The sequence below is a fragment of the Ochotona princeps genome, chromosome 11 (assembly GCF_030435755.1).
Source record: "Ochotona princeps isolate mOchPri1 chromosome 11, mOchPri1.hap1, whole genome shotgun sequence".
Classification (NCBI taxonomy): Eukaryota; Metazoa; Chordata; class Mammalia; order Lagomorpha; family Ochotonidae; genus Ochotona; species Ochotona princeps.
This window is the reverse complement of record NC_080842.1, coordinates 7,799,583-7,822,005: the sequence shown is the minus strand read 5'-3', so window position 1 is coordinate 7,822,005 and position 22,423 is coordinate 7,799,583. Positions and strand designations below refer to the sequence as shown.

Below are 22,423 nucleotides of genomic sequence, written 5' to 3'. Positions count from 1 at the left end.
GAAAGGGAGGTATAATATAAAAATTCTTTGGAATGAAAATTCTGGATGATTTAGATAAAATATAAAATGTGATGCCATGCTTGCAAAGCAAGGATTTAGCCACTGAGCCAAAGCACTGGGCCCTAAAAATTTTAAGGATTAATTTCACTTATTTGAAAATCAGAGTTACAGAAAAAGAGGGAGGGAGAAGAGAGAGAGAGAGAGAAATAATCTTTCATTCATTGATATCTTTCCCAAATGGCCATAATGCCTGGAATTGAGCCAGGATGAAGTTGGGACCCAGGAACTTTCCTGAAATTTCCCCCATGGGTGCAAGGGCCCATTAGATGAGGCAAGAACAAAGCCACTTCTACTAAGCCTTTTCCCAGGAAGCGATGTTTAGTTCCCACTGAGACTCACAATGGGATTAAGTCTACTTGAGCGTGCTAGCTGGGAGTCAGTTCTGGGGTGCAGTTTTGTCTCTACAATGCATCTGTTAGATGGCGCTGGAAACTTGTTCCTGGTAGTAACTGTGCAGCCACATCTTCAAAGCAGGGGTAAAAATCAGAACGGAGCCGGTGACGGACACACTCAGAAAGATCCACAGGAAGACTCTGTCCAGAACTTGAGCTACGAACTTCCAGTCTTGTACCACCTGCCAAAAAGAAAAAGATGCCTTTTATCTCCAGGTGATGGAGAGTTGCATAAATACAGTGATTTTTCAATTCATTATCCTGAGATTTTGAAAAGACTCCTAACACACCACTTTCTACACCAGTTCATGGAAAAAAGGCCTCAGCGCATTAGCCTAGTGGCTAAATTCTCATCTTGCATGTGCTGTGATCCCATATGGATGCTGGTTTACATCCCAGCTGCTCCACTTCCCTTCCAGCAATAAAGTATTGCCCAAAGCCATGGGCTCCTGCATCTGCTTGGGAGATCTGGCAGAAGCTCCTGGCGCCAGCTGTTGCAGATTGGTTCGTGTCCCAGCTGCTCCACTTCCCATCCAGCTCCCTGCTTGTGGCCTGGGATATAGCCAAGGATGGCCCAGAGCCTTGGGACCCTGCACCCACATGGGAGAACTGGAGAAAGTTCCTGGCTCCTGGCTTCAGCTCAACTCAGCTCTGGCTGCTGCAGCCATTTGGGGAGTGAACCAGTGGATGGAAGATCTTTCTCTCTGTGTTTCCTTCTCTCTGTAAATCTACCTTTCCAATAAAAGTAAAAATAAAAAGTTCACAAAAAATGGAACTACAAGATAGGTTCATCTTGGTGAAAAGAACCATTCACAGTGTTTTTCACAAGGCACATTCCTGGGGAGTTTTTGGAAAATTCCGTAGGTATGAATTTCCAACTTTGTGGATCAAAATTCAGTTAGTTTTTCATTCCATGGTTCCTGAATATCACAGGGTACTCTTGGAGGTGGTTCTTTTCTTCTCCATGTGTCTTCACTAAGAAAACAACTTGAGTTGAGTGAATTAAAGTACAACAGAATGATTGATGCAAGTGTGACCATACTGACCCAGATGGGCAAAAGCTAATGTACCTGGGAGATACATCAACGTACCCACAAATGTATGACCTAACAACCTCCGTGGCCAAATGCTGCAGTAGCCTGCCCTTGCACTCCAATGTTAGGGGCTGCTGCAGCTGTGGAGTGCCTGCTGGTGAGGGAGAGGGCTAACCAAGGAGAAGACAGGAATCCGCTCCTCTGGGGAGCAGGGTGACGGTGAGCATAAACGTTTACTGGCTAGTCACACAACCACATTTGTTGAACATACTGGGCTTTTTTTTTTTTTTTTTTTTTTAAAGGCAGAGTTACAGAGAGACAGAAGGAGAGAAAAAGAGGGAGAGATCTTTCACCTGCTGGTTCATCCCTCAAAAGGCCACAACAGCCAGGGCTGGGCTGGTCTGAAGCAGAAAGCCAGAAGTTCCTTCCAGGTCTTCCATGTGAATACAGGGGACCAAGGACTTGGACCATCTACTGCTGCTTTCCCAGGCGTGTCAGCAGGGAAGTGGAGCAGCCGGGACTTGAGTTCAACATAGAAAGTTAGTGCCACAGGCAAAGGGCTAACCTGATACACTATGGCTTTGTATTTGGTGTCATTATTCCTCACTGTGTCCCTTTGAGACAGGTTTCAGAAGTCTCGAGTCTCCCAGGAGAAGGTAGGGTCTGAGGCCAGCACTGTTTTAAGTCTGATACCCACACCCCTTCGACCTTTAAGCAAATGTGGAAGCTGAGTAGCTGCTTCCTTTTCTCTCACCAAAACATCTCCTATGATATGTGTTTAGTTTCTATTTCTGGTCTTTTTATTCTCAGTACCATGGTTAACAATGTCTATGATTCCATGAAAATTAGATATAATATAGGACCTGGCGCGGTAGCTTAGCGGCTACAGTCCTCACCTTGCATGCGCCAGGATCCCATATGGGCACCTGTTCTAATCTGGCAGCTCTGCTTCCCATCCAGCAAGCGAACAAGACCAGGCTTGCCAGGTTATAATGTATAAGTGAACTGTTTCAACTGGAGTTGGGCTCCATTCCATTTACGGAATGGAGCTACGTTACAGCTGTGTTCACTGCACTCATTATCTTTCTGTAATCTTCTTGCTCCCCAAGTTCACACACTCAGGGCTTGCCTTGTGTAGCCAGGGTGCAGAACAGCATCCCACTGCAAGCACAGCATCACGCCGCTGTAACTAGGTGTGAGAGCACACAGTAGGGGCAGTAGGACTGTGAACACCAGAGTACTAACCTGGCTGATAAAATGTTCTTTCTTCACATGACATGAAATGTATCTGATGGAATCCGCAGCCTTTTCCAAGAAAGCGACCAGTACTTTCTCTCCATCACTCATCTGTTTGACCCTCCTGTTTCCCAGGAATTGGCCTTTCACTCCTGGTGTGCTTTCCTCTTTACCAGGGAAACCGTATCGATCCACGTGATCCTTCATGCAAAGCAGTTTAGGAAGTTTTTGCAGAAAGATGCTCTTCACCCAAGGCGCCATGGGATGGTACGTGGACGAAGATCTGTGGTGGACGTTGATCACAAACACTGTCACGATGATGGACAGAGTCACGAAAATCATGATGAACAGCAGGTACTCGCCGATGAGAGGGATGACCTTTGAAGAAGAAGGGATGATTTCCTCAATGACTAAGAGGAAAACAGTCAGAGACACCAACACAGACGTGGACAATGACAGCTTCTCGCCCTCATCGGAAGGCAGGTAGAAGACCAGCACCGTTAGGAAGGACAGTCCCAGGCAAGGGATTATCAGAAAGAGGGTGTAAAACAGAGGCAGGCGCCTCAGCACGAAAGAGTAGGTGATAAAGGGGTAGGAATACAGGCCGTCCCTTCTGCTTCCCTTCATGCCCTTAGCGTTAAGTATCTCCCATTCTCCGTTATCAAAGAAGTCTTTCCTGTCAACGTTCTCATCTATCAAGATGAGGTCGACCATGGTGCCGTCGTAAGTCCACGAGCCAAACTTCATGGAGCAGTTCTGCCGGTCGAAGGGGAAGAAAGTGACATCCATGGTGCAGGAGCTCTTGTAACTGGCGGGAGGCGTCCAAACCACCGTCCCATTGGCGTTCACAACGACCTTGGTCATGAGGGAGCCCTCAAATCGCCCGTCGGCACTGTGAGAAAAGCAGGTTCGTGGTGCCGTGGAGTTGAGCCCTGACCACTTGGGGGCTTTTTTCCCCCTATCATCACACTCTATATTTTATTATTTCCTACTACAATACATATTTTAATGAGATCATTGTTTCATTTCCATCAACATTGTGCATTTCGCTCAATTATTAATTAAAAATAAAAAAAGAGACTTGACTCTCCCCCGCGCTCCATCTTGCCCACTTTCCTTGCCCTGGTGACCCCCCACCCTACCACCCTGGCAGGGGATGCGTCTCTTCTAGTTTTCTCTAGCTCCACCCCCTCTACCGTTCCTGCCCTGCTGGAATGAATACAGGACCTACCAAGCAAGAAAACAAAAAAACAAAAAGAATGAATCATCTTATGATCTTATTAAGCATTAATTTGCTACTGCTAATGTCTATCTGACCGGCCTGTTCTGTAGTACTTACTTTTCAAAAAGCACTATGTCAGGCAGCCAGAGGGACTCTGAGGGAACTTTGATGGAGTGAATCCCACCGTAGTCATCAGGGTTCCAGCGTAACTTGTAGTCTGTCCACTCCTGCATGAAAGCAGCCTAGGATGATTTTATTCCGAGCATTCAGTGTGCTTACCCATCTGCTGGCTTCTTAAGAGAGAGAAATTCTTCCAGGGTAGACCCTGTCATCCTACCTGAGATTCAGGGCAGCCCTCACAGCGCCTTCTTGAGCCAACCTCACCTGGAATTCCACCAGACCCACACACCTGGCCTGTTGGATGTTTCTAAAACTTGTTCTCAGGGCCCGGCGCAGTAAAGCCCTCGCCTTGCATCAGCCAGATCCCATATGGGCCCCAGTTCTAATCCCAGCAGCCCCACTTCCCATCCAGCTCCCTGCTTGTGGCCTAGGAAAGCAGTCAAGGACGGCCCAGAGCCTTGGGGCCCTGCACCCGTGTGGGAGACCAGAAGAGACTCCTGGCTCCTGGCTTTGGATTGGCACAGCTCTGGCCAGTGTGGCCGCTGGGGGAGTAAGTAAGAGAATAGAAGATCTTCCTCTTTGTCTGCTTCTCACTATATATCTGGCTTTCCAATAAAAATATATAAATCTTAAAAAAAAACTATTCTCTTCCCCTCACAATAAAGAACTCAGCAACAAATGGCACCCATCCGTGACCCATCTTTTCCTCTTATTTTCTCTGAAGAACCGAAGAAAAATGAGATAGATCTAATCTCAGATTATTCAAGGAGGGCTGGTGCCGGGACATTTTAGCCTCATGATAATGGGTAGAAATGGTTCTGAAGCTCCTCTGTGTGACTCAGACAAACATCCATTAACATCTACTCAGTATGTTAATTAGAAAGATCCAGTATCTGCCGACTCTTCTTGATGATGTTAGAAGTTTTATCCAATGAAAATATATTTGCTAGAAATTTCTTTTCAAATTATAATGCGAATTTATTTAGTGAGCTCCCCATTACAGCTTAAATCATATTACTAATACTGTTAGCTTCCAGATGCAAACCCATTTTTCTTCATAAGGATGGAATTATTCAGCAACATTGCATAGGGGCTGACGAATCCAGATGACTAAGGCTGACCGGCTAGGTGATTGGATTACGAAGATCCAGATGTATGGATGACCCAGTTAAGGCAGAAGGAGTCTTCCCTAAAAGGAATTCTGGATCCAGAATCTTTTGAAATCTGCTAGGAAATGAAATTCTTCCAGCCTACTACCCCCTTGTGGATAACTGAGTAATGACGCAAGATGCAGTTGTACGGCATTTCACAAAGCTGGAGGTGTGGGTCCACCCTACCGTGAGGCTTCCTGGGGCCCCACAAGACCAGTCTGGCATTACAAAGCCTGGAGTCAGCCTATGGCTGACTTCCCCGGACAACCAGGTCCTAAAATCTGTACAATGCCTGAACAACCATGGCGCTGTCTTAGGCTGGGTCTGTCCAACTCAGGCCTTGAAAAACAAACATGGGAGACAGAAGTCTTTCAACAGTTAGACTCTCAAGTCTGAAAAGACATTCTGTTTATGAAAAGTCATGCTGACAATCTAATAAGGCATTCACTATGTTTTCTTGATTCTCCCAGGGGCTCCTGCTTTGCCCAGTTTGAGAAGCGGATGCAATTTCCTCCTGCAATGGAAACTCTGCCATCACAGGTGGCCTGAGTTGGAACGCGTTGGTGTGAACACAGTACTTTCCACTCTTTACTCTCTGTTGAGCAGTTCCCTCTCTGTGTCCCCAGAAGCAAGCCAGGCGAGTTTTATCACCTACAAGAGTACCCGTATGCTGCCCCTCAGTAATGATCCCTCTCACATCTCCTGCTGCCAGCAGTCACCAATGTCATTCCTGCCCCGAGGATTTGCTGTTCCTTGAATGAAACCAGAAGGTGGTACAGTCTTGACCTGGACTTTATTTACTTAGCAAGACCTCTGTCTAGATTCTTCCATGTTGTCCACTCTCTAGTTGGTTCATCCTTATCAGTGAATACAGGCCACTACATGAATGTACCACAGTTTACAGTTCTATCACTGGTTAGGATATTTAAGTTCCTTCACATTTTGTGTAGAGTTTTTCTTTCTGGGGTGAAATGAACCCTGTTTCTCTTGAGTGACTTAGGAGTAGGATGGCTGGGCCACCCCAGCATAGCCATAGATGTTTAACTTACAGGGAACTGTGGAACCACTGTCCAGTATGGCAGAAGGATTTATTTTCTGAGTCAGTTCCTTTGGTTTTCTCCAACACTTACTATTCTCACTTTTGAAGTAATTTTAACTACATCATCACAGATGTGAAGTAGCATCTCACTTTGACCCCTTTATTTGACGCTTATGTATCTTAGTTGGTCACGCATCTGTTAAGCCTCCGGCAGAGTTTTAAATCAGGTTGTTTGCCTTTTTAGTTGTGACTTTTTAGAGCCATTTATACAATCCCGAAAAAAGACCTTTGTCGAAGATTTGATTTATAAAATTTTTTCTTGATATGTCTGGTTTTTTTGTAAATTCCCTTGCATAAATTCTATAAGTTCATTTGATCAGTTTTACGTTTTTAAAGTTACCTATTTGAAAGCAGAGTGACAGGGACAGAGAGGAGAGAAGGAAAGAGGACATCATAATATTGAATCTTACGACCCAGGAACATCCTTTATCTCTTCATTTGTTTAGGTCTTACATTTTTCTCTTCTCAATGCTTTGTACTTATCAGTTTACGTATTTGCATTCGTGCCTAGGGGACTGGCATTGTAGCATAGCCGGTCAAGCCACTGCCTGCGACACTGGCATGCTGCATGGGCACTGGTTGGAGTTCTAGCTGCTAAACTTTGGACTCAACTCCCCACTAATAGCCTGAAAAGAGTAGCAGTAGGTGAACCCTGCCTCCCATGTGGGAGATGCGGATGAAGCTCCTGGCTGCTGAACCAGTGGATGGAGGATCTCTCTCTCTCTTTCTCTCTCTCTCTCTCTCTCTGTAACACTGACTTACAAATAAGTCTTAATAAATAAATATGTGTATCTAAATAGTTCATATATTTTGAGGGGGTTGTTGTAAACAGTACTTAATGGTTTACATTTATTTTTTATGATTTATTTATTTGTTTTAACTGGAAGGCAGATTTTTTTTACAGAGAGAGTAGGGACAGAGAGAATGCCTTCCATCTGCTGGTTAACTCCCCAAATGGCTACAATGGCCAAAGCTGAGCTGATCCAAAGCTGTGAGCCAGGAGTCTCTTTTGGGTCTCCCACATGGGTGAAAAGGCCCAAGGATCTGAACAATTCTCCACTGTTTTCCCAGGCAACAGAGAACGGAAATGGAGCAGTGGGATGTGAACTAGCACCCCTATGGGATGGTGACACCACAGAGCAGAGGAGCAGCGTGGAGTGCCACAACACCAGTCCCAATATTTTAAAAGTTTTAATTGCTTGGGCCTGCTACAGTAGCCTAGTGGCTAAAGTCCCCACCTTGCACACACTGGGATCCCATATGGGCACATAGTTCTAATCCCAGCTGCTCCACTTTCCTTCCAGCTCCCTGCTTGTGGCCTGGGAAAGCAGTTGAGGACAGCCCAAAGCCTTGGGACCCTGCAGTCGTGTGGAAGACTCCAGGCTTCTGTCTTCAGATCAGCTCAGTTCTGGCTGTTGCAGCTGTTTGAGGAATGAATCAATGGATGGAAGATCTTCCTCTGTGTCTCTCCTCCTCTCTGTATATCTGACTTTCCAATGAAAATAAAATAAATCTTTTTTTTTAAAGCTTTAATTGTTAATTCTAGTATGTAAATATACAATTAACTTTAGTGTGTTGATCTTGCTTAGCTCGTTTAGATTTTAGACCTATTTTTGGCAGTTTTTCTACATAGACAATTTTGCCATCTGCAAACAGTTGTGTTTCTGAATGCCTGTTATTGTTTTGTTGCCTAAATTGCTGGTTAGGATCTCCATTACGATATTAAACAGCAACAATGAGAATAAATATTCTTGCTTTGTTCTTGATAGCATTTAGTTATTTACCATTAAATATTATGTTGGATTTTGCTTCTTTGTAAGATTCCCTTATTAGCTTAAGGGGAGATTCCTGCTATATTTGATGAACTTTTTTTTAATTTGAGTAGATGTTAAATTTTGTCAAAAAACTTCTCAGCATCTATTGGATTTCTCTCAAGTCTTTTAATACAATTGAACTGCTTTATCATATGACTTTTCTTCTTTGATCTTTTAACATCATGAATTACACTGACTGATTTTTCAAATACTGAACCAATCTGGTATTTCTAGTTGGTCAACGTTTAGTTATATTATATTCCATTGTGTATATACATATACATATACATATACATATACATATACATATACATATACATATACATATATACATATATATATATGTATGTATATAGGATATACCCATCGTATCTATGTCATAATCATTTTATTTGTTAGTTATAATTACATGTTATCTTTTATTTGTATTAGAGTGTTATTTATATTATTTTCTTTGTAAGAAAAATTTTGTGCAAATATTCAGAAACCTATTGTTCCTGTCTCGGGGCAGTGAGAAGGCACTGGCAAGAAAGGCTCTACCCTAACGGTTTTTCCATCTTATTTGAATTTAAATCAAAACACAGTTGAGGCTTCCGTGAGAAAAGATGAAGATGATGAAACAGTGACATACATCTTTATGTTTCGCTGTTTCTTTGTTGTTGTTGCTTCTTTGAAAGAGAAGGGGAGAGAGAGAGACTAAGAGAGAAGGGTATTCACCCTCCGAATACCCATGACAGCTGGGACTAGAACCAGGAGTGAAGATGCCCAGGTAGGTCTCCCACATGTGTTGCAGGGATCCAAGCATTTGGACCGTCACCTGCTGTTCTCAGGATATGTGTTAGCAAGAAGCTGGAATGACAGCACAGGGAGGACTTGCAACCAGAGACTCTGCTGTGGGATGAAGATGTCCTAACTTGTGTCTTAACCGCCCCATGTGCAATTTCTTACTCCAGATTTTGGGGGTGACTGTGGGGAGGGAAATGTTTATGTAATCATTGAAATGAAATTATGGAAAATCAAGACATTATTTTGCTATTCCTGATGATCCCTGCTCATTACCACCAGAGAAGGGCCTGGTTAAGGGTGGGATCAACCCAGAGGCACTCAGTGAGAAGAGCAAGCATGAGATCCTTGCTCGAGTCCCTGGGAGGAAGTGTCCCTGGCCTTTTCAGATTGCAAAAGTCACCTGGCCCTCTTTCTGCGGGCACTGGTTGAATGGGGCTTCCTGTCACTTGCCAGCAATGGGCTCTCCTCTGACCTTGGGAGAGATCTGATAGTCATAGGCAGCAGCCTGCAGGTACAAAGCCCAGAGACATCAGAGACCACGCTTGGGGCAGGTGTACTGTGCGCAGCCCCACGCGCTAGACCCACTCTCTGAAGTTCCATGAGTTGGCCTGGAGAGTCAAGCTTTCATTTGCGGCAGGAATTTTGCTGGGAACGGAATCCTCGGATGAGCAGATCCAGTTTCCTTCCCTCTACAGTCCCAGCAGGCCTGATATCTACCTGCATCCATTCTTCTAAGCAGGAAGGAGTGTGACTCCAGTTACAGGCCTCCTGACTGGCTGCACACCGCTGTGAACAAACACACTTTGGGGCTTGTGCTAAGGGAACTGGGACAAGCCCCTCCGGCAGCAGGAGTGACAGCTGTGGTCAGGGATAACAGCAGATGGTCTCTGAGGCTCCCAGCATTGAAGGAACTCATGCATTCAACACAGTGCAAGACTGGCCAGCTCTGAGTGCAGTGCTGGTCCCTGCTGCCCTGGAATACAAGCCTGGACTGATACAATCAGGGAGCACGCAGATGAACAGCCGGACCCACCCCTCACGGCAGCGTGGGACACAGCACTGCCCAGTGGGCGGGGGAGATCCTTCTGAGAAGCTGCCACGATGTGAAGGCTAAGCAACCGAGTGGATGATGGCAAGAGGAGGAAGGAATGAATATATGTTCAGGGATTGGGTGTGTGGGGGGGGTGCACATGCAATCTTGCTGAAGATATAGACAAATCTGTACTGGATGCAGATTGCATTCCCAACTGGTCAAGAAAAAGGAGCTAGGTGGAGCTCAGAGTCCGTACTGTTACTCCAGTGTGCCTGGGAGAGAGAAGGCATTCCGAGTTAGGGTCTGAAGCACTGAGCACCGCACTTCCCAGGAGAACTAGGAAGTTATGTGGCTTACACAAGTCACTGACGCACAGCATCTGCACTTCCTGCAGGGCGGTAGGAGACATTGCTCATAATCACAGTGTCATTCTGTAACTAGAGCCGGGGGTCTCAGCGATCTCCCCAACATGCCTGGCCAGCGTGTTCTTGGAAACCAGCATGGCCGTGATACACAGCGCACAGCACATCCAGTGGAGGATTCACAGCTCACGTGCTTGGGGTTGTTTGCTAAGGTACCTGGAGATCTCTGGTCCTTTCCTGCTCTCTTTGACGCTCTCTGGAGATGCCTAGCCCTCATCTCCCTTATTGGATCAGAGGATGAGAAAGGCTGCCTCACATTTGCATGGCAAAGTCCTTCACAAACAAGGACTCTGCGTGGCAGCTGGGTGGGGACCCTGGTTTTGGCAGGCAACAGGAAAGCTCCAGATAGGAGGGAACCCACACGAAAGTTCAGCAGTGACTGAGCACACAGTCCAAGCTTAGGTTCATCAATTTAGAAAACTCAGTCTTCAATCCATTTTTAAATGTAGATCCCCTTAAAAAAAGGTATTTTCTTACACCTATTACCTGAATTCTCACTCGGAAATGTCCAGCTAGTATCATGATCCAGAAACAAAATTTAAACCAAAATCTTAGAGTTCGCTTGTTTGTTTTAGCTATAAATAAAGCCCTCAAATTATTCTTATTTTCAGCAGCCAGTCCTCACCATTGCCTTGAGCTGCAGCCTCTTGGGGCATCCCTGAGGTAGAGGTGAAACCCTCTGGGGCTGGTGTTATGCAGTGGGTTAAGCCACCACTCAGGACATCACTATAGGCACCAGTTTAAGTCCCAACTGCTCCACTTCCAATCTGGTTTCCTGCTAATGTGTTCAGTCTCCTGTCTTCGGCCTGACCAGCCCCAGACATTGCAATTATCTTGGGAAGCAAACCAACAGATGGAAGATCTTTGTTTTTCTGTGATCTTCCTTTCCCTATATATTTGTCTTCCAAATAAATAGTTTTTTAAAAATGAACCAGAGCTAAGCTATGCCTTTAAAAAAAAGAATTCTTAAAAGCCAAATTAAACATACTATGTTTCACATTACTCCCAAATCTGTGAGTGGTGAAGGCCAAGAAATGTTATTTGCCTTTAAAAAAGAATGAAAAGCCCATGACGGAGATGAGAAGAAGTGATGTGCACTGAGCTGGTCATCTTCCTGCATGTTATCTCACTTAACCCCCCAGGACACAGTGGGTCGGACACTGACTCCACATCCTACATGAAGACACTGAGGCTCAGAGAGACAAGATGCCTCCAACTTCAGACTGTAGGCCTCTGGTCCTTGCCCACTTGAATAGAAAGTCCAAGCTGACCTCCTCTGCCAAGGTCAGAGCGAGGCTATCAGGGGTGGGGGGAGAGGAAAAAGTCAGGTGGTGAGTGTCGGTGGGAGACACGCCCGGGGGTGCATAGGTGCCAGGGCAGGTGATGGACAGCTGACTTTCGGGGAGATGGCTGTGACCTTTAGGGTTGTTCTGACCACTGTAGAGCAGGCTCTGTAGTCCTCCAAGGCCAGCTTGCTGTGTGAGGCATTCAGCACTTTGGCTGAATTACTGGTTGCTCTAAAAGTGTGATCAGAAGCTGAGCCAGACCTTGGCCTCAGTAGGCATTCCAGTCCTAATACCTGCCTTGGAGTGGGGACTGGAGAGCTGACAGTGTCTCTACTACAGGGAAGCCAGGGTCACTTAGAGTTATTTTTACGTTCTCATATTAATTGTACATATTTATGGGGTCTGTGTAATGACTCAGTGCAGGTGTTCCATATGGGATGATCAAATCAGGCCAGGTAGCATTTCTCATTTCCTTAAAATGATGGGCGGGCATTGTGGCATAGCAAGTTAAGCCGTTGTTGTTTGTTGTTGTTGTTGTTGCTGCTGCTGCTGTTTGTCTCTTTCCCTCTTCCTTTCTCTGTCATTCTGCCTTTTTCCTTCTTCTTTTTTAATTTATGTATCTTATTTATTTATTTTAGTGATAACTACTTTAATTATGAATTGTTTCCTTAGGGAGCCTGTTTACTTTTTGTTTGTTTGTTTTTATCTATATTTATCTATATTTGGGTCCTGGAGTGGTAGTCTAGTGGCTAAAGTCCTCTCTCTGTAAATCTGACTTTCCAATAAAAATAAATAAATCTTAATTTACAGAGAGAAGGAGAGAGGAGAGACAAAAGATCTTCATCTGCTGGTTTACTCCCCAAGTGCCCACAAAGGCTGGAGCTGAGCTGATCTGAAGCCAGGAGGCAGAGGCTTCTTACAGATCTCCCACGGGGGTGCAGGGGCCCAAGGCTTTGGGTCATCCTTGACTGCTTCCTCCAGGTTTTCCATGTGGGTGCAGGTCCCAAGGCTTTGAGCCATCCTGGACTGCTTTTCCAGGCCACAGCAGGAAACTGGCTGGGAAGTGAAGCTGCCAGGACATGAACTGGCACCCATATGGGATGCCAGCGCATGCAAAAAGAGGATTTAGCCACTGGGCCATCGTGCTGGGTCCTATGTGTTTTATTCGAAAGGCAGAGCCATAGAAAGAGGTAGAGGGAGGGACAAAGAGAGAGAGAGAGACAGATCTTGCATCTACTGGTTCACTCTCCAGAGTGCTAGAATGACCTGGGCTGGGCCAGGCTGAAACCAGGAACCAGGAGCTTCGTTCAGTTCTGCTCCTTGGGTGCAGGGGCCCAAGCACCTGGGCCATCTTCCACTGCGTTCTCAGGCACATCAGCAGGGAGCTGGATCAGAAGCAGCCAGAAATCAAACCACACCCATGAGGGATCTGGCATAACAGGCTTTCCTTGCTACACCACAGTGCCAACCCATCACTCTGCCTTTAAGTAAATAATAACTTCTGATTAATATTAATAGTTGTACACATTGATGGGTACAATACAATATTTCAATAAATGCAGAACACACCTTGCACTGTTATTTGCTTCATTCATCACCCTTACTCAACAGCGCCTAGTTCACTTCCCTCACCAGTACCCAGCATGGAGTAGGTGTTCAGTAAATGCTTGCTGAGTTTGTGAACTTGGCATTCACGGTCATAGCAACGATTCATGTGGTAACGTCTAGGCAAAGGGATTAACACTCCTGCCTCTTTAAGGTTAGTCTCCTGCTCTGCTTCCTCGCTAACAATGATCTGTTTTCAATGCTGGCTGTGGTGGCGTGGAGTCCAAGGGCTAGGGCATTCCATCCTTTCTCGCGTCGTTTTTGTGAGTCAACATTAATCATATACCCATGGTTTGTAGGGTTTTGGTTACGCTGTGAAAGTGCAAAGGAGAAAGGCGAGTTTGCAAATTACAATCAATAACATAAAAATAGCTCCATGCCAACTGTCTCCGGTGTCACCAGAGGTGTGCTTCTCAAAGGTCCTTGGTTGAGGGGATCGAAGAGGAATGTCTATATATAGCAGAGGTGAACTACGGAAATAGAGAGTGTGGAAAAGCGGATCGTGTGCCACCATGCGAGGCACTGTGTCCGAGGGCACAGAAGCTGGTTCTCCATGGGGTTATGAATGGGCACTTGGAGGCATCTGAGAGGGGAGGCGTCTGATCGCAGCCCATGGGCAGGATGGGGCAGAACTCCTGTGGTTTGCGCCCAGGTGCACAAGGACCCATGTAAAGTCCCCTCAGAATGAATGTTGTCGGTCTGGGCAGCCCTCATCACTTCCTTCTCCCCTTGCAGACCTTCTGTCTGCCCCATGAGACCCAAGGGGACTCTCTTCCTCAGAGCTTTGGATCTTCTCTTGGCAGCATTGTGATTTCTCTGTCAGCATGAGACCTTATGGACATATCTTTTACTGTGAATCATCTTTTTTGAAAATGTGAAATTTATTATTATTATTATTATTAAGACTTAGTCCTCGGGTCGGCACAGTAGCCTAGCGGCTAAAGACCTCGCCATATGGGATCCCATATGGGCACTGGTTCTAATCCCAGTGGCCCCACTTTCCATCCAGCTCACTGCTTGTGGACTGTGGAAGCAGTCAAGGACAGCCCAAAGCCTTGGGACACTGCACCTGAGTGGGAGACTCGGAAGAGAAAGTTCCTGGTTCCTGGCTTCAGATCAGCTCAGCTCTGGCCTTTGTGGGCACTTGGGGAGTGAATCACCAGACAGAGGATCTTCCTCTCTGTCTCTCCTTCTCTCTGTATATCTGACTTTCCAATAAAAAAAATAAATAAACCTTGAAAAAAAAAAAGATTCAGTCGTTTATTTCTTTTGAAAAGCAGAGTTAGAAAGATAGATCTTCCAACCACTGATTCACTCTCCCAAATAACTGAAATGCCCAGGGTTAGGCCAGAACAAAGCCAGGAGCCTGAAACTTCATCCATCCCACGTGAGTGCAGAAATCTAAGCATGCGGGCCGTTTCCTGCTACTTTCCCAGGAGCATCAGCAGGGAGTTGGATCAGAAGTGGAGCATCTGGGACTCAAACAGGTGCTCACACGGGAATCAGGCATTGCAGGAGGAAGCTTAACCTACAAGGCTACAACACTGACCCCAAGTATCTATTGTCTTACGTAACCATTTTCTTTCAAAAAAAATTTTATTTATGATTTGTTTGCAAGAGATTATTAGCCGTATTGCTGTGAGTCCATCCTTGCCCTGCATGCATGAGGACATACTCCTCTCTGCTTCCACCTATGAACATATTCATTTCCACTACGACACAGACCCCACACCCTATTCGTGAAGATGAGATCATGTGTTACTCCCCACTTCCAGGTGCTCACGAAATCCTGCAGCAGGAGTGGGAGATGGAATGAATCTCACCGGTCTCCGCTCGGTGTCTTAGACCAATTTCCCGAGCCACTCTGGAGTGGCCATGCAGAGCAGGGTCGCGAGTGGTACCGAAAGGCAAGCCGGTGCCTTCGGCAAGGCATGACCTCTCTGCGGCAGGCAGACGCTGCTGGGCCCCTCGACTCTCCACTCCTGTAAAGTGGGTGTGATAGAAGGCCCCATCTTAGAAAGTGCCTGGGAGTGGAAAGCGAGAGGGTTCACGTGGCTCACCAGGCATGGAGCCCGGCCTTTTGTGAGAGCTGAGTCAGCCTGCTCCACTCGGATAGATTTGCCTGGCTCTGTTCTGAGTGCCGGAAGTGGATGGGATTTCATCTGGTTGATGGTATTCCCCAGGCTACTAGGATTGTGGGGTCATCACTCGGCTGTCACTAAGGTGCCAGGAGGCCAGGGCTTCTGTCCCTTCAGGTCTAATGCTGCTCTCCTGGGCTGCAGTAACTCCTCATCTCCCAAATCGTAAGAAAAGCACAGCAGACTCCACGTGAGAGCTGGAGTCTATGCGAGAGATGGTTACAGAGCAGTGTAGGAGGAACTGAGTGGGGAGAAGAGAAGAGCGTGAGTGCGCAGAGGGGTTATTTTATTGTTCTCAGCTTCCTAAGCCCAAACATCTCACGCTTGGAGGGAAAACAGTAGATGCTTGGGGCCAATGTTGTGGCATATCAGGTTAAGTCACCACCTGCGATACCAGCATACTACATGAGCACCAGTTGGAGGTCTGGCTGTTTCACTTCGGATCCAGCTCCCTGCAAATGTGCCTGGGAAGGCAATGGGAAGATGGCCCAGGTGCTTGGGCCCCTGCACCCGGATGGGAGACCTGGGTGGAGATCCAATCTCCTGGCTTTGGACTGGCTCAGTTCTGGCCGTTGCAGTCATTTGGGTGAGAACCAGCAGATGGAAGATCTCTTTGTGTCTCTCCTTCTCTCTCTCTAACTCTGCCTTTCAAATAAAACTGAATGTGTCTTACAAGAAGACTGTACTCGGCATACCTGCATCCCAAATGGGTGTGCCTAGTTCAAGTCCTGGCTTCATTCCCAATTACAGCTCCCAGGAGCAAGTGATGGCTCAAGCGGTTGGCTCCCTGCATTTGATGTGCTGAAATTCCTCACCAAGATTGAGTCCTTGGCTTTTGCTTCAGCATGGCCACTTTGGGCATTTGAAAGGTGCACCAGTAGATGGGAGTGTTCTCTCTCTCTCTCTCTCTGTTTCTCTTAAATTTTTGAAAATGCTCAAGGAAAATGAGTCCTATGAAAATACCATGCATGTCTTTATAAGCCTCTTGCAACAAGGTAAACTTCTCTTTTAATCCCACTTTGCAGGAATTTTTACAAGCATGCTCCCATGCCCAGGAGTGTCCAGGATCCTCCCTCCAACACTCACAAGATGAAGCTGGGAGACGGACCCTTCCGGGCCAGCCCCAGACACCGTCCCGAGGAGCACATTAAGCCTCCTGAGATGATTATTTTCCACAAAAGAAGAAATCAAATTACTGAGTCAGCAGATTAAAATCCTTGGGCTGAAATTTACCTGCTTGAGCCACACATTTGTTGTCATCAGCTGATTCTTTTCATCCTAAGAGAATGACAGTTAAAAAGACATTGTCATCAAAATTAAACAAGGGCATGTTTTTTTTTGGGGGGGGGGTTGCTTTTTTTTTTGGCTTTTTATGAGAAAGTCCTGCCTGAGTGTCACCTTTTGAAGCACAGAGGATCATCAACTCCAGAACAGAACAGCTAGGAGGACTGTGATTCTAAATACAATACATATTTTGCTTAAAACAAAAATGAAAACCAATAGCTGTTGTGGCAAGGTTTATATGAAGTGAATTCACATAACATTTTATATGAATTTATATAAGCAATTATGTAAATAGAGGACACTTTAAGGGTGCAAATAATTGCCTTTGGAAATACTACAAACAATCCTAAGGCACTGTGCTGATGAGGTGTGCGTGTGTGGGCGGTGGGGTGGGCCGGGGACTGGGCATTGTGGGAGTTTGGGGGACCCCCAGCATGACCATTTTGCTGTATTAGGGGAGCTGAATTTCCCTGATTTCCCCAAGAAAATAATCATGGCAGAAGTGGCAGCCCAGCAGGAGAAATAGTGGAGCGTGTTGGAGACATGCGCAGCTGAGCTCAGAAAGGGGCAGCAGGGGCGGCGGAGGGACAGCAGGAATGGCCCTTGCTCTGGTCACAGTCAGCCCCGGCCTGCCTTGCCCGGGCATGGCCAGAGCCCTCTGAGCACAGCAGCAGCCCTGGCCTCCAGCCCCATGCCCTCCAGCTGCCCACTCCTCTTCCTGGGACAGCAAGGGAGCACCACACCCACCCTCCTCCAGAAGGTTCCCACACTCATAGTGTTGTCGCATTGGAAGTTTACTATACAACTCAGCGCAGACTTTTCTCTCACAGTAACTTTTAAGTGGGAATACCAGACACAGGAAAGAAAAAAAAAATCTGAGACTTACTAACAGGTTAAGGAAGTATGGTGCCAAGATTACTCACCACATCCACCAGCTGAGAGAGTTTCAATCCAAAATACACTCTGATGGTGTCGTTGGAATACAGCACAGGGCGAACCCATTTCTGGTATCCCTGGAATAAATGCCTGAGGAGGGCGTCCTCATTGTCAGCTATTGAACTGCGTCCTGCAGAGGCTGTTAAGGGTCAGGAGACGCTGAGTTACCGGTTGGTTGGACACTTGGAGAATTTTGAATGGTCTGATTCAGCCAGGGCGGTTTTGAGTGGACCAGTGTTCTGCAAACTCACCCTCCACCCCCAACATGCACAGCTCAAAACAGCGTCGTGCCTGCTTGGAGTAAACACCTTGGTCCCAAAGGACCCACAACAGCCACTCGCTTTCCCATCTGCCATGCCCAGAGGCTCTCCACACACACTGTTGCCCACCCGTGTCACTTAAGTTCCTCCTTCCCTTCTCATGGTCCGTTGTGCTAGACAGAGAGAGCTTCCACCCACTGGCTCACTCCCCAGACACCTGTGACACCTGTAGCCAGCCCAGGCTGAAACCTGGAGCTGGGAATTCCATCAGGGTCTCCTGCATGTGGGTGGTGGGAACGGCCACTTGAGCCATCCCTACTGCCTCCCAGGGTGAGCGCCAGCTTGGAGCTGGAGTGTCCTCCTGGGGAAACGGACCCTCCCTGACTGACTGCTTCCTTGGTCAGTCCCCGGATGTGTGGGCAACTCTCTGCACCATATGCTTTGCCACAGAAAACATTTTTTTTAAATCGCTGAGATACATATGAGGGTATTTCAAAAAGTATGTGTGTGTGTGTGTGAGAGAGAGAGAAAGACCTGGTAGTTAATATGTCCACATTCCACACTGGAGTACCAGCTTCTATAACAACAAGGTCAAGACAGCAGTGGTGGGAGGTACCGGTGTGGCCATTAACAGTCCTCCACCCCAGGAGAGGAGGCAGGGCTAAGTGGGCAGGGTCACCGCCGAGTCCACCCCTGAGACAACAAACCCACAGAGAACCAAGGCCACCCTAGCCCTGCCTCACAGCTGTTAAATACCGTGGTTCCTCCAGGGTCAAGGAGGGATGTGAAGGGTCGGGTCGCCCACTGATGAGCGGCCGGTGGTCTCTCACATGTCAGCACTCTTGCCACCCACCTATCATTGCAGATGACCAAGGGGAAGCAAATGACTGTTTGCCTTCCCCACGGTCCTTCCCCTTATTGCCACAAAAGATTGGACACTAAAGCTCTGTGGACACACATTCCTAGTTCCTGCCTGGTCTTGTTGGGTGGTTTGCACTATGTTTTCCAAAACGTTGGACTGTGGTTTCCAAGTGCTGCAATGCCTGGGATGATGGTATTGAATCATTACCATAGGCGGCACCGGCCTGGCTTGAGGGAAACCTTCACCCCCTTCACTGCTGTGGCATCTCGCACTGAAGACTTTGTCTGGGGACCTCGCTCCTGGACACGGCCCCTGGGCACTGTCCCTCAAGGTGCTTAACCTCCTGCAAGCCTGCCCTCAGCCTGCCCTCATAGTGTCCTGCACACGCGCCCAACCCCACGGCCCCAGAGTGGATGCTTCTAACCTGTTCCAACTCTTGGCCATCTCTTTTTGGGAAGTGGGAAGACAAATTCTGTTGCTTCCATCTGTTTCCCCGCCCCTCCTTCTTCCTGTCTGCTTAATCTTTTCTCCACCATCTTTGCCTCACGACTGCCCCCTGGGGGTCCCACGGGGTGGGGGTGGGGGTCCACAGGCAGAGGGAGAAACAGGGAGCCATGCAGGCAGCTTGGAGGCTGAGGTGAGAGCTGCTCTGTGTTATTTATTTTCTGTTCATGGAGCCAGGCTGTGCAAGCGCTTCAGGGAAGGCGCACTGTTCCCGGCTCAGAGCACCTGACCTCTCGCCAGCCTCATCACGCTTTAGAGCAAGCTTCCAGCGAAGACGTTCCTAATCCCGAGAGGCCCGAGGCTCAGGTTAGAGTCGGCCAGGCCATCTGGCCCTGACTGCAAGCGAGGCACTCAGTCCTCACCCCCTCCGGCCGGCAGAGTAAGCAGGGTGGGCCCCCCAGCAGCGCACATATCCGGTGCCTTCAGGATTTCTCTTTCCATCAGTCACTCAAGGTAACCTAACAGAGCAACCATTGAAAGAAGCCAAAGCGAGCCCTGATGTGAGGTGCACCTAGGCCGGCTGCTCTGTGGCAGCTAAGAGGGCACTTGGGCAAGGGGACCCAGGTGGTCTCGGGTTAGGTTAGGCTCTCTGGCGGCTGCAAGCAGTTGAGGGCTCTGTGTGAAAGCAAGCAGGAAGGTGGCTGAGGTGCCTGGGGCTGGTGCAAGACACAGCAGCAGCTGTCCCTGGGAACCTAGGGCTTGTCCATTTGGCCCGTTTGTTCCTTTATGGAGACACTCGGAAGCCTTCTGTGGTCAGCTCCACCTCAACATCAACACCCCTATTCTACAAAATGTTGACAACTGCACCCTAACACAGAATCAACACCAGACAACATGCAGCAGGTCCAAGTTCCCCAGCATCTTACAGTTTCATTCAAGACAGTATTTGTTCATATCTTTGTTTTATCCTCAACCAGGAGAGTAAAGAAATAACCAAAAACTGAAGCCCAGAAAGTACGAATGGGAGATGAATATTTTTTATTGGTATAGTCTGTTTTTTTGCCTTGCGTTATCACCTTGTCTCCCCCGAGCCCCAGAAAAAGTTGTATACGATAAATGTAACAGCCTTCCCTGTGTTAGCACAGGGAGTTAGCCCTGGGGGAGAAATCAAATAATAAATATTTCATGGATTCTTGCCGGGATAAGCACCCACTCAATTGACTTTATTGTATTCCTTCTCATATCCTCAGGTCATGGGACCATACTTAGGACACAGCAGACACCCAGTAAATATTTACTGAATGACACAGCTTCTCCTTGCTGAGAGCAAGTGCAAGAGATAGCGTGGGGACTCAAAGGCTTTGGGGAAGAGACCACCCCTTGTCACTTGACAAAAAAGTTGTTTTGAGTCATTTAAACCCAGTTTTTTTTCACAGGAGAAGTGACTGTTGAAGACGCTCAGGAAAGACAGGACAGAGCGAAACAAAGTGCTCAGTGGCTCTAGAAACGTGGCCACGTGGGAGATCGGTGACCGTGGATGAGACTTATCACACATGGTGAGAAACAGAGACAGCCAGCTTAGGGCCCAACCTCTGGCAGCCTCCACGACGGGGAGCAAGCAGCAGGCGTGTGCAGCTCACTCCAGAACGTCCCCGCGATGTGCTCAGAGGGGCTGTGCCACCGAGTCCTTGCCCTTGCTCGCCAGTGAGAGGTCCCTGGGGAAAGACTGTTAGAATCAAGTCTTTCAAAACCAGTAGATTGTGCTGGTAAGTGCAGGTGGGAAAGCAGCAGACCCACGGGCACTAAAAGCAGGCAGAAGCATCTAGACAGTGGCAGTCACTTTCAGATTGGCAAACTGCATTGGAGACTTGGCCGAGTCCAAAGCCAGTCATGTCTGAAAGAGGGCTTGCTGCATTTGGAAGTCACAGTGCCTGCTTCTGAGTAACCCACGCAGGAAAAGGCCACGCCTGAAGACAGGATGCTGTCCAGGTGTGCCTCACAGCTCCGTGACTTTGAAGAATATGACTTATGCCTGGGCTTGGGCAGCCTATCTTAGTGCCTGCAGTTTTCCACTCGAAAATTTCCCTAGTTCAATGAGGCAAAAACATATATATATAAAGTAATGTGTAAAGCAATACATGTGACTGCCCAGTGGAACAAAGCTTTTCTCACTGTCTGGCTCCCAGCTTTATATGATTTCTGGCTCAAAGAGAAGAATTTTCTGTTTTCAAGTTACATAAAACAGTGAAAGAGTCCAAACCCCGGAAAACCAGCAGTAACAAATTGCCACCATTGCTCAAACTCAGCATTTTCTTCCTCTTTCCTTTTTTTTTTTTTTTTGTTTTCTCTCTCTCTTTTATTTGTCCTCTTTCTTGGTTAATAATTCTTGCATATCAACTAACAGCCATAAAACACACATATGTCTATAGAGACACACACATATATATACAGTTTTCTGATAGCCAAAAACACTAACCTTATTTGCATACACAAAAGTATTAAAACATCTGTATAGATATACAGGGTGCACTGGACAAAATTAAATATCTACTCACAGAGGTCTTTATTAGTAGCGGCGACATGAAAGTGTTGCTATAGAAAATTTCTGTACGAAAGACTCGAAACAGTCTGACATTGAGTGCGTTCAATAGCGTGTTCCCACCTGACATCTTTTTACCCTGCTCCTAAGGATTGAGAGTAGCACAAAAATGACAAAATATGCACATTGTGGAATTTGTCCGCACAGCTCGCTAAGCCACGCACTCACTGGAGCCGTGCTTTGTAGTTCTGTCCTAAAGCTTTCTGCACATCACATTTTCCAATCCTGACATTGTCAACATGGTAATTCTGCATCCTTTGCTTAAGCAATTCTCTCACTGCTATTTTACTTTCATTGAAGTGGAGCTTACCCGAGGTAGGGAGGTGGAGTACAGCAAACACCACAATGACATCCAGCAGCATCATGGCAGGGCGAGCAGACATGTGTACTCCTTGGGAACCACAGAGCATTTCTGTTGCACAAGGAGGCTTTGGAAAGAGATCGCAAGTGGCTCCAAGCCTGGCGGGCAAGCCCAGGGGAAGCCAGACGCCCCGTGCGGTGCTGTAAGTGAACGTGTGGATTCCTGGGCAACTGGCAGAGTGTGCAGGGCTGCTCCCTGTCCCTGGGTCCTAACTCCTGACTCTCCCTAGAAGAGGAGTCTGGGCAGGGCTGCCCCCTGTCCCTGGGTCCTAACTCCTGG

The 22,423-nt window shown here is 47.2% G+C and overlaps 1 protein-coding gene across 1 annotated transcript; it reads right to left on the bottom strand.

Annotated features, from left to right (window-relative positions):
- Positions 1-413: 413 nt before the first annotated feature.
- On the bottom strand, positions 414-22,145 carry CHRNB3 (cholinergic receptor nicotinic beta 3 subunit). The gene is made up of 6 exons (XM_004592745.2): positions 22,094-22,145; positions 17,606-17,757; positions 16,632-16,676; positions 4,062-4,171; positions 2,732-3,614; positions 414-634 (listed from the first exon to the last, which is right to left on the bottom strand). Exons 1-6 carry the CDS (start codon positions 22,143-22,145, stop codon positions 476-478), a joined length of 1,401 nt encoding a protein of 466 aa, XP_004592802.2. The 3' UTR covers positions 414-475.
- Between the last annotated feature and the right edge of the window lie 278 nt (positions 22,146-22,423).

Excerpts from the sequence above, each read along its gene's own strand:
- CHRNB3 (XM_004592745.2), bottom strand. The coding sequence starts at position 22,145 with ATGCTGCTGGATGTCATTGTGGTGTTTGCTGTACTCCACCTCCCTACC. Across the intron at positions 16,677-17,605 it reads TCTCTCAGCTGGTGGATGTG|GATGAAAAGAATCAGCTGAT; the intron begins GTGAGTAATCTT and ends TCATTCTCTTAG. Across the intron at positions 4,172-16,631 it reads CAAATGTGTGGCTCAAGCAG|GAGTGGACAGACTACAAGTT; the intron begins GTAAATTTCAGC and ends GCTTTCATGCAG.